This window comes from Wyeomyia smithii, chromosome 1 (genome assembly GCF_029784165.1).
Source record: "Wyeomyia smithii strain HCP4-BCI-WySm-NY-G18 chromosome 1, ASM2978416v1, whole genome shotgun sequence".
Lineage (NCBI taxonomy): Eukaryota > Metazoa > Arthropoda > Insecta > Diptera > Culicidae > Wyeomyia > Wyeomyia smithii.
Window position 1 is genome coordinate 25,714,616 of NC_073694.1, and position 16,617 is coordinate 25,731,232.

Here is a 16,617-nt window from a genome sequence, read left to right on the forward strand (position 1 = left end):
AAAAACCTAAATTAATCCACCTAGCGGTCAGACCCAGCCTTTCTCATTCAAACTTTTATTTGTAAAAATAGATTTACATGAACGCTTCAATCCAATAAATGTATATTTACTCTTTAGCTTCTAAAATATTGATGTTGTGATCTATACAAATAAAAAAAAAAATGTAGTTCGGTCTGTCTGTTTGATCCATATAGGCTCGAATACTACCGAACCGATCGACGTGAAAATTTGTATGTAGGGGTTTTTGGTCCCGATAAAGGTTCCTATGATAGTTTGAGGTCCCTCCCTCTTCTGGAAAGGAGGGGTCCAATACAAATGAAACATAAATTGCTGCACAACTCAAGGACAAACCAAGCAAATGAAACCGATGTGGCATTTGGCATGTGGATGTTTTAAAGGGTAAAAAATATCTACAATGGTTCGACACCCCTTCCACTTCTGGAAGCACATGTTTCTGCACAAATTTCTGCACATCTCGCGAACTAGTTAACTAAATGGGACCATATTTGGCAGGTGAATGATTTTAGTGTTAACAAATATGTTCCATAATCGAGATGGCGACTTCCGATTTCGGAAAAACAGCGGCAAACGACCAAATACCATCCAATATGGGTATTTGTGGAATCGTAATGATGCACTGGAGCCACAAATCGACTTCAGACACCATTATGAATTGTAGGATGGCAACTTGTGGTTTCTGGAAGACAGCCAAAAATGGCCGATTTCCGTCTAACATGAGTATCTCCGGATCTAGAATGATACACAGCAGCTGAAATCGACTTCCGGTTCCCGGGAAATAGCCGAAAATGATCGAATTACACCCAATATGGGTGTTTCTTCAACCAGAATGACGCTCAGAGGCCAGAAATTATCTTAAATACCATTTTGAATCCAAGATGGCGACTTCCGATTTGTGAAAAACAGTCTAAAATAACCAAATACCATCCAATATGAGTATCTCTGGAACCAGAATGATGCAATGAGCTAACAATTGACCTCAGGCACCATTTTGAATCGCTGAATGGCAACTTATAGGAAACAGTCGAAAATGACCAGATAATACTCAATATGGATACTTCCGTAATCGAGATGATGCATAGAAGCCAAACATTGACCCTTGACTTCATTTTGAATTTAAAGACGACCACATTTAATTTCTGGAAAACAACCAATATAACTAAATACCTCCCAAAATGAGTATTTCCGGTGTCAGATTGATGCCAGAAAATTTGCTGAAAATGACCGAATACCACCCAATATGAATATGTTCAGAATTAAGGTGCTGTACAGAAGCCAAAAGTCGAGGATGTTGTCATTTCGATAAAACCGATCATTTCAAACGATTTGTTATTAGACTTTGATCATATCCTATGGCCGATTCGTCGTGCATTTTCAGACTTTAAACTCATCGCAAGGAATCAATGAATTTGGAACGTTCAAATAGTACGATACCACATTTTATTTATGTGGAGGCCACATATATCGACCAAAGCAGGTATAGTTTTAAATAGTCTTTGAATTTCTTTTCTTTCCATAACTTTTGAGCCACATGTCAAATTATTATGAAGTTTGTTATTTGTAAGTTCGAGAGATGACTTGTTCGTATGACACTAGTTATGTATAAATAACCATGTAATCATTGAGATAATAGACTTTCTTTGTTTTACTAACAATTTAATACATAACGGTTGCTTAAGTTTGATTATAATCAAATGAAATGGGTTCAATCATAATTCATTAGTTAACCCTTAACTAGCCCGCTCATCTCATAATAATATTGATTAAATCGGTTGTGTAGCTACTGAGATAATAAAGTTTCGTGATTTTCACATTTCGGTACTTTACAGACGAAGTTACATATCGATTACAGTAGAATTCAATAGGGTGTTACGAGGCAGCTAGACTTATTAGTTGACACTAATTTTGTGGAAATCGGGTCAGCCATCTCTGAGAAAAGTGAGTGAGTTCAAGTAGTCTTCGGAATATGTTCCTTTTCATAGCTGGATTTCACATGTTTAAACATAACAGGCAAAGTAATAGTCTGATCGCAATACAAATCAATAGGGTTTTATGGGGCAACTAGACCTTCCATTTGACACTGATTTTATGAAAATCGGTTCAGCCATCTCTGAGAAACATGAATGAGATTAAGTAGTCTTCAAAACACGTTTCTTGTCATAAATTTTGAACCACATGTGAAATATTTATGAAATTCAAAAATTGATGGTATTTTAGATACCCCGTTCATTTGAATCCAATTTTGTTCAAATCGGTTGTGTAGTTTTCGAGATAATGATGTTTCATGATTTTTACATTTTGATACATAACCTCTAAACTAAAAATCCGATTACAATGAAATTTAATAGAATCTTATGGGACAACAAGACCTTTCATTTGCAATTAATTTCATGAAAATCGGTTCAGCCATCTCTGAGAAAAGTTAGTGAGAATAAAAATCTACACATACACACACACACATATACACACACACGCACACACATACAGAAAATTCTCAGCTCGTCGAGCTGAGTCGAGTGATATATGCCATTCGGCCATTTGGAGCACTTTTATACCTTCGGTTTTGCAAGTGATTGCTATACCTTTCTAGGAGAAAGGCAAAAACACATACACCTGTCAAAAACCATAGCATACAAACTAATAGAAAAAATAATTAACTTGTTGCCTATAAAAGTATTCTGTCATAAATAAATTTACCTCGGATGAATGCATTGTTGCACACACATGTTATACACACATACACGTTTTACACAAACGCTATATACACACACACTACTCACAAGCACACGCTCCTCAGACACACCCACGCTACTTACATACACGTACACGCACACACACGCTATTCACACACACACACACGCTATTCACACACACACACACACACACACACACACACACACACGCTACTCACACACACACGCTACTCACACACACACGCTACTCACACACACACGCTACTCACACACACACACACACACACACACACACACACACACACACACACACACACACACGCTACTCACACATACACACGCTACTCACACATACACACGCTACTCACACACACACACACACACACACACACACATATACATACATACACGCTAACGCTACTTAGACACACACTTGGTATACGACACACTATACCTACACAAATTACTATCTGCAGTATCCAAACGGCTTCCAAGTCTTCCAATGGTCTCCAGTGCCGATCACGTCCAGTTTCGGGCCGTATTCCAACAACGATATCTGAATTAGATTACCACTAATGGGGTCCAACTCAGATCGAAGTGAAGCCCAACTGTTCGCTTTGACGGTCGACCAGGGAGTGATCTTCTCTCAACACGGAATGTCCTTCATAGCGTCACTCAGTGTGGGGAACTTGGGTGATTGGGGGAAGAACCAATCACGTGGAAGCATCTCTGCTTTCTTTCTTCGTCGCTTACGTTGGGTGATAAATGCGATGCCAATTGGCTGGCATTGCTAGCCAATGACTGAATACGTGAAATCATTTCGTCTATGTTTTTGAAGTCTGCGTTAGGGAAATACAGGCTTCTGAATACTCCTCTTCGTAGGAATGTGTAGATATAAAATATTGCTCTTGATACCAGTAGGCAGCAAACACGTGTTGCATATGCATGCAACTCATAGTTTTGCTTGATTTGATACAGCTCTTAAGAAAAAACTAATCGAAGTTAGCCATTTTCACAACCACGAACTTTTATAAACGCAATGCAAAAAAGAGCACGGTGATTCATGGTGCACAGAAAAAACGATAACTTACACATCTCCAATTGAGTGAGCACAGATTTTAGCTGCTCAGTTCTCCACGGAGTAAAAATTTAAAATCTAACTATGATTCCAAACGAATCCTTTATAGAATGAAATTGCTCTCGGGTGTTGTAGGATCTCGTTTGCTTCTTCTAAATAATGCAGCTGGCATAGCTTGGCTACTAGTAAAGACTGATATTATAGCGTTTCGCGTTGACGGTGTTAAAAGAGATTTTAAAAGCTGTTCGCATCTACGCGAACTCACATATAAAACAATATCGCACGCTTAGCCTTGGGGCTAATAGCGGTCTCGATCAACTAGATTAGTTGAGAGAATTCGTTATCGATTTTGTTTTTGGCACATTTTGTATGTGTAGGATAAGTACAACGACACACCGTGCCCCAGTGCTGAGTCGAGAGAATTTCCAGCTTGAAAAGATCCTCGACTCGATCGGGAATCGAACCCGATGATATCACAACCGTGTGGGAGAGCTAGCCGACCGACATCGCTAACCACAGAGCCACGGGGACCACCGCGAACTCACATATGTAGTTATCAAAATGTGCGTGATGAGAAAAATATTTCCTTCTCGCTTGTTCGCTTGGCAAAACTAAACAAATATGTATCAGAAACGCCGTCAACGCGAAATTACAAAACCAGATTACATTGCATAATGGTGAGCACAGTAGCTGGCAGAGCAAAAAATGACACTGCACACTTGCTAGCAGAGCCTATCCAGCCGATCGGCACAAATTGTTATCAAATGTTACTCTGATTGATTCTTCCTACCTCCGTTCAAAAAGAGCATATATATATATATATATATATATATATATATATATATATATATATATATATATATATATATATATATATATATATAATAAAATAGCGAACCTAGCATTAATACTGCAAAACATCACACTAACTTGATCGCTCTGGCATATTATTTCATCAGGCGAAAATGATAAAAGAGTTGGTGTATTCGAAAGCCTGGGGAAATATACCAATCGTATGAAAAATGTATGTAGATATTCGACCTTCAAACTTTCCCGCAATTTTCACGGAGTAATGAGAAAATGGCAACTAAAATTATCATGTTATACAAATCTTGTATGTTTTAGCTTTCCAACAGTATATTAACTATTGAAATCGGAACAGTTGTTCGAGCGCTATTAGCATCTAAAATCTCCCATTCCGCCAATCAAAAACGTTACATGTTCAATCCAGTTTTCCCAGAAGGTACCTTAGTATAGTGAAAAAAGACGTAGTCCCACGTCAAAAATAGAAAGAATGAAAACGTAGGCAGGAAACTTTATTTAGACTTTAGAAAAAAGAAAACAGATTACCAGCAATAGCAAAGCGATTTAAAGAACAAATGAACAGATTAAACATAAACACAGAAAACAAATGAAATAATCAATAAACTGAATTTCACGCAAACAGAAAAAAAGAAAATGCAATAAAGAAATAGAAAATAATTAGTGTTAAATAAGAGCTAGTATCATTGAGAAGATAGTCTATATTAAATTTAGCGTATATCATTCGACGAATTCGTGATAACTGATGTTACGCACTGCTGCTTAGTTAGGACCGTCCTAGTGACCATCAACTAGTAAACTGATTGGTTTGAGCACAATCAGGCTCTTATATAGCCCAAAGAGTACAATCCCGGTTTACTAGGTATACAATTCTGTCGATTATGCTAGGGTAAGCAAGCATAAAGCGACCAATCAAAGGTCGAAATCTGCGTTTCAACAAGTTGAAACAATTTGACAATTCTCAATAGTACAATAGTTCGAAAAATCAATTACAATTTTATGCACTTGGATGGATGCATAGAATCTTCATTCCAGAAATCCGTTTTCCGTTTTTTGAATTTTGTTTTACTCCGGTCGAACATCCTGAAAAACGTGATTCTACGTCAAAAAGTCGTATATGAAATTGTGGAAGAATAAAAACGTAAACTTGAAAGTATTTGAAACATATGAAAAACAAGAATAAAGAACAAAGACGCAAGTCCAGGAAAGAAAACAACTAAAGAGAGAACAGTTTAAATATGATACGACAAAAATAAAACAAAACAGGTAAACAGAGCGACTTGGAAACACAAATCAGAAAAACGAAAAAAAATTAGGTACCGAAAAAAAACAGAAAAAAACACGATACAAAATTTAGAAGAAAAAAACAGATTTTCATCAAGACTAAGTAGAAAACGCAAAACATATGAGAAAAATAGGAGCAAAAAAACAGATAGAAGAAAAAGCTTGAAACAGAAGTATAGGTAGACCCGGAAAAAAAGATGAAAGGGAGTGTTGGTACTTTCAACAAGACAGAATAAAAAACAAGCAGAGGAAATTTATAATTTGTTTTTTAATATATTTTCTGTTTCCTGTTCAGCTGTTTTTGGCTACGTTGCTGTTCTTTACTATTTTGTGGCCTGTCACTGCGTGAATTCGTTTTTTTTGTTCCGTCTCTCTCAAAAGAACAATAATTCGAAAAATCAAATTACAATTTTATGCACTTGGGTGGATGCATAGAGGATCTTCCATTCGACTACTGCCAGAATCAGGGAAAAAACGACTATTTTTTCCTTTTCTGTATTTTGAATTTCATTTCACACCAGTCGAACATCCTGAAAAACGCAATTCTACGTCAAAAAGTCGTAAATCAAATTGTAGAAGAGTAGAAACGTAAACTTGAAAGTATTTTGAACATATAATCTAAAAACTGAACAACAATAGGATAGAGGAGAAGAGATCAGAGATGCAACAACAGGGAATAAAATAGATAACGAAAACGGAAAAGAGAAACCAATTGAAAAGTTAGAGCAAACAAGAAATAAAAATAGGAAAAAGGGAGACTTGGAAACACAAACACAAACAAATTGACATGCAGGAAATCATTTAGTAAAACAAGAACAAAAATATAGATGCATAATAAAAATAGAAACATTAACATCGAAATAAAATAAAGAAATAAATAGCCTCAATGTTCATTAAGCAGACAGTATATATAGTAGAGAGAACGAAAACTAAGCGAACTGGAAATATGATACAGATTTGGAAAAACGTGAACTTGCGTGTTAACGGGAAAAAGCCGTTGTTAAAAAAAAGAAATTCAGTTCGAAAAAAAAGCCTCAATACCAAAAAAAAAAAACAACAGGACAAGATAATATGAAACTATAGAAACAGGGATAAGCAAAAAAACAAGAAAGAAAACAAACAGAAGCAAGAGCTCATGAAAATAAATAAGTTTGAAAAACAATTATAAACTTTATTTGAGTTAGTTAAGTAAAACATAAGTACAAACAAAACCAGAAAAACAGTTATGGAGAAATTAGAATATGATCCGTAAACAACATTACCGAACAACCAGTAAATTAAAAAAAAACGATACACAGACAAACGTGAAAGCAATAAAGTTGAAAACTGAAAAACAAAATAAATGAGAACACAAAAGTAGACAAGCGCAAATCTAAAAATTTCTACTATAGTATAAAAAATAACAGACAATAATAGTAGCAAAATAAATAACGGATGAATGAAAAATTCAAATTTCAAATGAATAACAGCAGAATAACAGAAGAAAAAAAGTTGAACAAGAAAAAAAAAACGCGAGCGAAAAAAAAAATGCAAAATGATACAGCGAAAATAAGACAAAAAGGAAAACAGAGAGACTTGAAAACATTGAATAAATAAAAATAATCCCATTGACAAATTAAAATTAGACACGTAAAACACAAAAAACCTAAACGGCACATAACAGCGAAAATGTCAATATAGAAAGACAAAAACGGATAAAGGAAATGAATTCATACTAGAAGAATCAATAAACCGTAAAACAGAAATAACAAAAAAAAGCAAAGCAAAGCCTTGGTGCTACATTCCGATTCGGAACTTGACTTTATGTTTACTATACACAGACTTCGCAGCCAACTGTTAAGTGTACAAGACAACTGCGGGGCCAGCGCTACGATCCTACTAACACTAACAGTCTCTCCCGAGCCGAGACTCGAACCTACGACAACTGGCTTGTTAGGCCAGCATCGTACCTCGAGACCAGCTAGGAGACGAACAGAAATAACAGAATATTTTAAAACAAGAGGAAATAAACACCATTTATACCAAAAAACGACGAAAAAAAAATTAAATATTAATCAAGCAACTAAGATGCAAAATATAGCAAAAAAAAATGCAAAAGATAGCAAAAGATCAACTGAGAGAACACAAAATATGTAAAAACGAGAAGAAATAAGCGCTCTTGAAAACAGACAAAATGAACAAAAGAAAAAAAAAGGACACAGCAGTAGTCAAGCGTAAATAAAAAATAGACAATTGAGAACTAAAAACAAAAAGAAATAACAATGAAATACAAGAATAGAGAACAAATACGCAAGACCGGGAAAGGAAATAACTAGAGAGAGAACATTTTAAATATAATACGGCAAAAATAAAACAAAACAGGTAAACAGAGCGACTTGAAAACACAAATCAGAAAAACGAAAAAAATTAGGAACCGAAAAAAAACAGATTTTCATCGACACTAAAAAACACACAAATAACACAGAAACAAAAATGCACTGAAAGTCTTGAAAATCGAGAAATGAGAAGTTAAAACACTTAAATTTTATAGATGAGGAAAAAAAAACACTTAAATTTCAATACTCTTACAACAGAACCAAAGCAAAACAGAAACACTGAAAAAACAGACACAACAAATGCAAATTAAAAAATAAAAACGGAAAGTTGTAAACAATGAGTAGAGAAACGGAATAATCGAAAAAGTAAAAAAAAAAATTAATAGAAAACGCAAAACATATGAGAAAATAGGAGCAAAAAAAACAGATAGAAGAAAAAGCTCGAAACAGAGGTACAGGAAGACCAGAAAAAAAAAGCTGAAAGGGAGTATTGGTACTTTCAACAAGAACAGATTAAACGAAAGCAGAAGAAAAACTAATAAATTTTATAATTCGGTTTTTAATATATTTTCTGCTTTTTTGTTTTCTAATTACCTATTTTACAGACTCTTTTCTTTTTATCTAATTCTCTAGTATTGTATTGTTTTAGTTGAAAAAAGTTCAAAGATTCTGCTTTATTATTATTGCTTCTTTCGTGATCGGTTCATGAGTTTTTATGTTCTGAAGTTCTATTTATTAACTATTTTCCATTTCCCTGCTAAACCTTTTTCGGTTGATAAGTTTTTCTCTATTATTCTGCTTCATTTCTGCTCTTCAGCTCATTTTATGTTTTTGTTTCTATGTGCTTATGTTATTCTGACTTCTTTTCCGTGTTTTTTCGTTGTTTTTTCAGTAAGTTCTGTTTTCTATTTGATTTCGTTTTCTATGTTTTTGTTTTTTGTTGTAATTCTTTTATTTTTCGGTATTTTTTTTGTTTCTGTTACTTCATTTATTTTGTTTCTCGTTTTGTGTTGTATTCCCTTTGTACCATTAAATAGATCTTTTTCAATTTTTTTCAATCTCAGTTTTTTTTTTGTTTCCTCCTGCTGTCTGTTTGAATTTGTATAAATTTGATACGTTGTGTTGTTATGTCATTCCGTTTACTCTTCTTTTTTGTTTTTGTTCAATGTTTTTTTCTGTATGGACTTCCTCACTGCATTCAAGACCAACTGGAAGGTCGTTGAGAAGGGACATGCTTATTATTTATCCATGCTTGTGTGTAATATGGATTTACCCTTGCCCTTACACGCTTACTGCTCTACTATATCGAGCTTCGTTCCTTCTGCCAAATATCGCCATTTTCAATTCCCTGGAGAAGTTTCGTTAGGCGTACTTCTGACCAGTTTTATTAAAGAAGGGACTTTTTTTTGTAAGAGGAAGACACACCAAGGTTATATAAAATTCAGCGTCAAGGAAGGGTAAGTGGTTGGGAAGCCCGAGAATAAACCTTGCCTTAAGTCCTTTTTGACTCGGATGGCATAATTCTACTAAGATTCGAACCTCCGACTATTTTCTTGACAAAGCGGACTCAGTAACTTACGAGTAATGCGGCTACACATCTTTCTTTGTTAGATTTTGTTATATTTCTATTTTTAAATTTTCTATTTTCTGGTTTGCTGTTATTTCTGTTTTCCAGTTTCTATTAATTATTTTGATATCCTGTAATTTGTTTTCTAATTGTTCTTTTTTATCACTGTTTTTTTCTGTTTAGGGTCATTCTTATTACTTTCTTATCCTTTTTTAATAAGATTTGCAAAAAAAAAAATGTAATGTGGGTGGGGGTTTGTTATTAAGCTACGTAACTATCTAGAGGGCTACGATGGAGAAGAGGGAAGATCCAAAAAAATCTTGAAAAAATCGATGTCATTAAGGGATGTTTCCTAATGTTTTTTTCATGGTTTTCAGTTTTTTGTTGTTCCATTATTCGCGGATTTTTTCCTATACTATGGCTGTGTTTTTAATTTCATATTTTGAATTTTATGTTTTTATTGTGTTTTCTGTTATTTTTTTCTGAATGTTTCCTGGTTCCTAGTGTATTCGCCTTTATTTTTTTGTGTTGGGTTTTGCTTATTTGTTCTTTGTTTTGTACTCTTTATACTGTTATATTTTTGGCGCTTTTTTGTTTTTGTTTGATTGCTTATTTTCCCAACATTATTTTTTGACAGTTGCATACTTTTTGCGGTTTTTGTTGTCAAATTCTTTGTTCAGTGGTCAGCAGCTTTTCAACTTTCCCAGTTCATTCGTGCTTTTATTATATTTTCGATTTTTCTTACCTCTTATTTTTCTAATATTTTATCTGCATCACAAGTTTTTAATTGTCTATATTTCTTGTTTGTTTTCTTTTAGGTTTCCTGAATTATTATTGTTACATTGTTCTGTTGTCTTCTTTCGGTTCATGAGTTTTCTAGTTTTACCTGCTTCGATTTTTTTCGCCTAGATATATTTTTGGGGTTTTTTGGGTTGTATACTTAACTTATTTTTAATGTCATTTTTTCTCCTGTCCCTCTCCATGCATCCCCCAGATGGCCTCAAGGTACGATGCTGGCCTAACAAGCCAGTCGTCGTTGGTTCGAGTCTTGGCTCGGGAGAGACTGTTAGTGTCAGTGGGGTCGTAGCGCAGGGGAGCTCCGTAGCCGCAAGGTTACATAGTCCGCTTTGGTAACGAAAGGTCATCGGTTCGAATCTTAGTAGAATCAGGCCATTTGGTTTGTCAAACGACTTTAGTATGGGTACATTCTCAGACCCTTCCTTCATTCTGAATTCTATAGTACTCTTGTTGACTCTCCTTCTAACAAAAAATAAGTCCCTATTATAATACAACTGGTGTGAATAACGAAAAACACGTAATACTTCCTGTACCTTGTCCGACGTTTCGGTCGTTTTAGTGGGCATTTTCTAAGAGTGAATAATGTTGTAACATACGCTGACAATGCGATTTATTGGACTCACTAACCTTCATTTTCTCTTCACAGATTTTGATGAAGATTCCACCAGCCTATCGATCAACCTGACGAAACTACAGCCGAACCAGGCCTACACCATCTGGATTATGGCGTACTCGACGGAGTCCACCTACAGTGAGAGCGACCACGTTAACATCGTCACCTTCCCGGAACCCGAGGACATCCGTCTGGTGTTCAACTCATCCACCGAGCTGGGCGTCAGCTGGCGGCCCCACATGAACATCTCGACGTAAGTCTCCGCCCTTACTAGTCCGAGAGTTGACGGTTAATTTTGTCCGTATTTTCATACGCAGCTATAAGGTACAGTACTCCGCCGTGGGTAGTAAAACCTGGGAGACTGTGTTCGAAACGGATGTCAACACGACCATCCCGGAGAGTGGCATCTTCCACGTGAGTGGACTTCAACCGAAGACGCAGTACCGCTTCATCGTTTTGCTGTTCTATCCGAACCGAAAGGAACCGTACGTGTGGCCTCCGGATGCCCGATTTATCTACGAAACCGAAGCCGATCGACCGAGCGCTCCAGGGCAACCGATTGTCACCCTAATACGACAGGATGTCTACAAGGTTTCCTGGGAGCCTTCTAAGGATAATGGAGCACCAATTCTGGAGTACGCGCTGGAAGCGCTAGTCCGATCTCCCCGCACCACCAACCGCGTCGAACGAGCTGCCCTAGCTCCGGAAAGTGGCGAAGAACTTGAAGATGACAGCTTGGAAGACATGAACAACACAATCCCCACCCGGGTTGACGTCGGTTCGACCGACAGTCAAGAGTATCAGACCTTCGACGAGCGCTGGGATCTGGTGTACAATGGGACCGACGTTTACTGGATCATCCCGGAGAAGCAACCGATCCACAAGCACACGTTCCGGGTGCGAGCACGCAACAGCTGCGGTTGGGGTCCGTTTAGTGGCGAAAGTGAACCCATCAGTCAGCCGCTTCTTTCCGGCCAAACTGGCTTCTACCTGATGATCACCGTCATCTTCGGTGCCGCCATCTTTCTCATTTTCCTGCTGCTGATTTTCGTTTGTGGTAAGTGAAACGAGTCACATCTAGAATCTCAACCTATCCGTTCTTCTTCCTTCTCCACCCCATCCATCATCACCTTCACCTGCACAGACCTTAACTCGATCATCGTCTCATTACGATCAGCCAAGATCAGCATCAGCATCATTTGTGTTATATTCCATTGTGTCTTCTTGCAGCGTTCCGCCGTGCAGAGATAGAAAAGAAAAATTTTATTGATGCAACCACTACTCGCATTCCAGATGTGGAGCTAGCGAACCTCCGCGAGCTGCCCCGGCGTGGCAATTTCATTCACAGCCAAAACATCCTGTACAGTTCGGGGCCGCTCACGGACTCGGAGATCGCACTATTGCCGCAAATCCGACGGGAGCAGGTAAGACGTCGGTGAAAAGCTTTATGGTAGTTTCATGATGGTTATCGACCTCTTTTTGTTGCAGATTACGATGACCAGTTCGCCCTTCCTGGGAAGCGGAGCTTTCGGTGAGGTGTACGAGGGTATTGTGAAGGGTGTTGGGGACGGGGTGGAAACCAGGGTTGCGATCAAGGTGAGCTTTGAGTTCGAGGATCTCGAGGTTATGGGTTGTTGATTGATTTTTTTTGTAGACGCTGAGAAAGGGAGCAACCGAACAGGAGAAGGCTGAATTCCTCCAGGAAGCCCATCTGATGAGTAACTTTAAGCACAAGCACATTCTGAAGCTGATCGGCATCTGCTTGGATCTGGATTCGTTGTACATCATTATGGAGCTGATGCGAGGTGGTGATCTGTTGAGTTATTTGCGCTCGAATCGACCCACGCCGGGCAATCCATCGCCGCTGACGCTGCTGGATTTGATTACGATGTGTGTCGATGTGGCTACCGGTTGTCGCTACCTAGAGGAGATGCACTTTGTGCATCGGGATTTGGCCTGTCGGAACTGTCTGGTTTCATCGCCGGATCCGAAGGAGCGAGTGGTGAAGATCGGAGACTTCGGGCTGGCGAGGGACATCTACAAAAATGACTACTATCGAAAAGAGGGCGAGGGACTACTGCCCGTCCGGTGGATGTCACCGGAAAGTTTGGTGGACGGCGTGTTCACCTCGCAGTCCGATATCTGGGCTTTCGGGGTTTTGTTGTGGGAGATTATGACCCTGGGACAGCAGCCTTACCCGGCTAGAAACAATCTGGAAGTTTTGCACTACGTTCGGGATGGAGGTCGACTTACGCGACCACAGGATTGTCCCGATGAGCTGTAAGTTAACTCCCTACTGCTGGTTGTTCGTATTACTAAGCGCTTCCAACCCCATTGCAGCTACCAACTGATGATGAAGTGCTGGAGCTACTCGCCGGACGATCGGCCAACGTTCCGTTACTGTCTGGACATTCTGCAATCCCTGGAGAAACGAACGAGCGACTCGATCCAAATCACCTCCCAATTCCCCTGTAAGGTGCAGAATGGTAAGGCGTCTTATGCTCAAACCTACGCTTGTACTTTACTAACATTCCACCTAACCATTCCACGCTTGTCACGTGCATCACCCCTAACCGGTTCTCGCTTTGTTTTGTGCATACTTCTAGGTGCGGTATTTAACCGATCCTATCTGCTTTCCGACATCAATCACAATCCGTTCATGGCAGGTACATATCAAGCTTCATTTCATTGCCGTCCAAAGCTCGAACGAATCTAACCAAATTAAAACTAACCCCCGACTCTTCTTTTTTTTTGTCTGTACAGACATCAAATTCGGCAACAGTGGAAGCGGCGGAGCATTCATCATAACACCCCCGACCTCATCCAGCAGTAGTGGGGCCACCGTGATGAGCACGATGATACCCAAGTACCTGGAGCTAGTGTATGACGACAGCAACAGTACCAACAGCAAGTGTTCAACTGGAGGAGAGGACGTCCCGTTGACGGCCGGTTTAATGAACAGCCTCCCAATGCCCACCGACAACGGGTACGAAATTCCAATCCACCAGATTATCCTTCAACAACAACAACAGCAGCAGCAGCATCCAAGCTGTAGCAGCAACAAAGGTCGAACGTTTTCCAGTTCATCAACGGTGAGCACCGCCAGTACACTGCCAGCGTCGATGGCCGCTCATCACCATCACCAACATCAGCCCCAACAACCGCGGGTGGAGGATTGTTCCAGCCTGGAGGCACTGCTGCCGATCAACTCGATTCTCACTGTGAAGCTACCGGCTGAAACCACCAGCGACCGAGACCAGGGCGGCCAGGAAGCATCGCTACCGTGCGACGACGCAAACGACGATAGTATTAACAGCGGTGCCCAGCTGACGATGGTCAACGAATGCAAAACGTCAATGTGAATCGAAGACGAAGTCGACAAAACCACATTCCAAAGACAACAGCCTAAAACTACGAACGGTAAAGGACCGACTGAAGCACCATGGCAGTGCGCAAACTGTACATAGATAGAGCAAATTTAGACGTACGAACAAACAAACAAACAAACAAACAAAACCAAACTAGCTTTTAAGGTTATAATCCATGTTCCAAATGTCAGTGTTCTCGTCGCCAAAAGAGGGCACCGCTGGGTACCGGCGTAGCCCGCCCCCAAGGCTAGGGCTCCGTTCGGGGTTAAGCGGTTGCTTACGTGTAAAATTTTCCTACTAAGATAAAACATGTTCACTGTTCTACTTTTATTTTTTTATATACCTATGTGTGTGTACATACTTTTAAGCAATTCAAATTGTAAATAGGTGAGTGTGAGGTTGTTCGCTGTCACCCTTATATTAAGAGGTGACACTGGTTGGAAGGGTGCGCGGAAGATTTGACTGATAGTGGAGTGTAAAATATTTTGATTATTATTATTACCAATGTAACGTAACATTCACAACTGAAACAACTACACACTACTTTTTACCAGGAGCAATAAGTTATTCCGATTGTCGATTAAAGTAGTACACTACTTAGCGAAGCGTTTGTTAGCTGAGAATGAAGCGAAACAACAAAGGATGTGAGTTTAGAACCGAAACCAAAAATAAACTAGCGTTAGAATCAGAGAAATATATGTATTCTAGGATTTTAATTTTCAATAAGAACGGTGTGTGTTTTTTTACTGGAGTAAACCATCACTTTCCACGTTCTAAATGTGTTTTGCACACAGTTTTCCTATGGGGAATTGTCGAGGAGAAAAATATTTTTCGAGTAAATTTGAGCTATTCTGCCCTAAATACTTGACAGGTTGACTGTTACAGGTTGCGGCAAGAAAAAAATGAAAAAAAAATTCGGTAATATTATACGATATTGGTTGATACATTCTGATATCTATCGTTTTTCCGACACATTGACATCACAACGACGCCTAAAATTGCAACGATAAATACTTTGTAATATCCAATATTGGAAATATTCCACCATATATCAATAAGACTCTTCACTAATACAACATAGAAAGAGAAAGCATGTGGTCATCCACCTGGTCGAAACGAACCAAAATCACTCGAAACGGAATGCCACATCAGGATTATCAATTTTTTCTTCATCAAACAAAATACTACAAGGTATACAGCCCTAGGGTTGTATGAAATGGTGACGTGGGACTAAACACTGTAAATAGGGGATTTTTTGTTACGAAAAATACAGATCCTGAAGACAGAATCAAGGTGTTTGCTCAGCGACTGTACGTATTTTTTTTCAGCCTTCCCTGGAAATCAATTTTTTTTAAATATATTCAACAACACTCGAAAGAATATCGTATATATTTGACGATATTAGTATTAGCCTGTAGTATTTTTTTGTTCAAACAACATGTGCTTGACAAGGCACAAGCATATCATTCTTGTTGAAAAAGCACCAAGAATTTCTAGTAATGCGTCAAAGTCAGAATTAACTCTATATCCTCTAAAACCAAATCCAATAATACTTATTATAATAATAAATGATTTTGTCTTATTTAACTCTGATTCAATCAAATCTATAATATGGTTCTTACTTTCAAAATAATATAGAAGACCTTACAAAGGTTTATTAATTGGCAAACATGAGAAGATATGTCTAACAAAATTATTAACAAGTTCCAGCAAAAAACCGTAACATTCAACAATTCCATTTTTGTTTTTTGCTTGACAATTTTTTTTCATCTACCTACAACTACATTCGCTGTATAACGAAAACTGCTAATATACATACGCTTTACCATAAAGCTTTGAATAATAATATATCATCTAACAATTTTGAAATGTAAAAAGAGATTCTAATGAATCTTAGTAAATAAACCAAAATTCACAAGCATTCGCAGGCATTTACTCTTCTATAAATGTGTATATGTGGAATTTACTCTTTCGATACTATCCGGTCACGATTATTTAGTGAATATCGAAGATAAAATTGAATGAATAGCAAAAATTTACATTTTTTCTTGAATAGTTTAT

The 16,617-nt window shown here is 38.0% G+C and overlaps 1 protein-coding gene across 4 annotated transcripts in view; it reads left to right on the top strand.

Moving 5' to 3' along the window:
- Window positions 1–15,285, top strand: part of LOC129724916 (proto-oncogene tyrosine-protein kinase ROS) — an 80,991-nt gene extending 65,706 nt beyond the window's left edge. For 2 of the 4 annotated variants that reach the window (XM_055680197.1, XM_055680222.1), the window contains exons 7-14: window positions 11,222–11,441; window positions 11,506–12,245; window positions 12,419–12,612; window positions 12,677–12,784; window positions 12,843–13,468; window positions 13,529–13,674; window positions 13,795–13,854; window positions 13,952–15,285. In XM_055680197.1, coding sequence (XP_055536172.1) covers window positions 11,222–11,441; window positions 11,506–12,245; window positions 12,419–12,612; window positions 12,677–12,784; window positions 12,843–13,468; window positions 13,529–13,674; window positions 13,795–13,854; window positions 13,952–14,550 — 2,693 coding nt within the window. In that variant the 3' untranslated portion in view covers window positions 14,551–15,285. The remainder of the gene's footprint in view (window positions 1–11,221; window positions 11,442–11,505; window positions 12,246–12,418; window positions 12,613–12,676; window positions 12,785–12,842; window positions 13,469–13,528; window positions 13,675–13,794; window positions 13,855–13,951) is intronic. The other 2 variants (XM_055680213.1, XM_055680206.1) reach the window with 2 other exon arrangements.
- The last annotated feature ends 1,332 nt before the right edge of the window (window positions 15,286–16,617 follow it).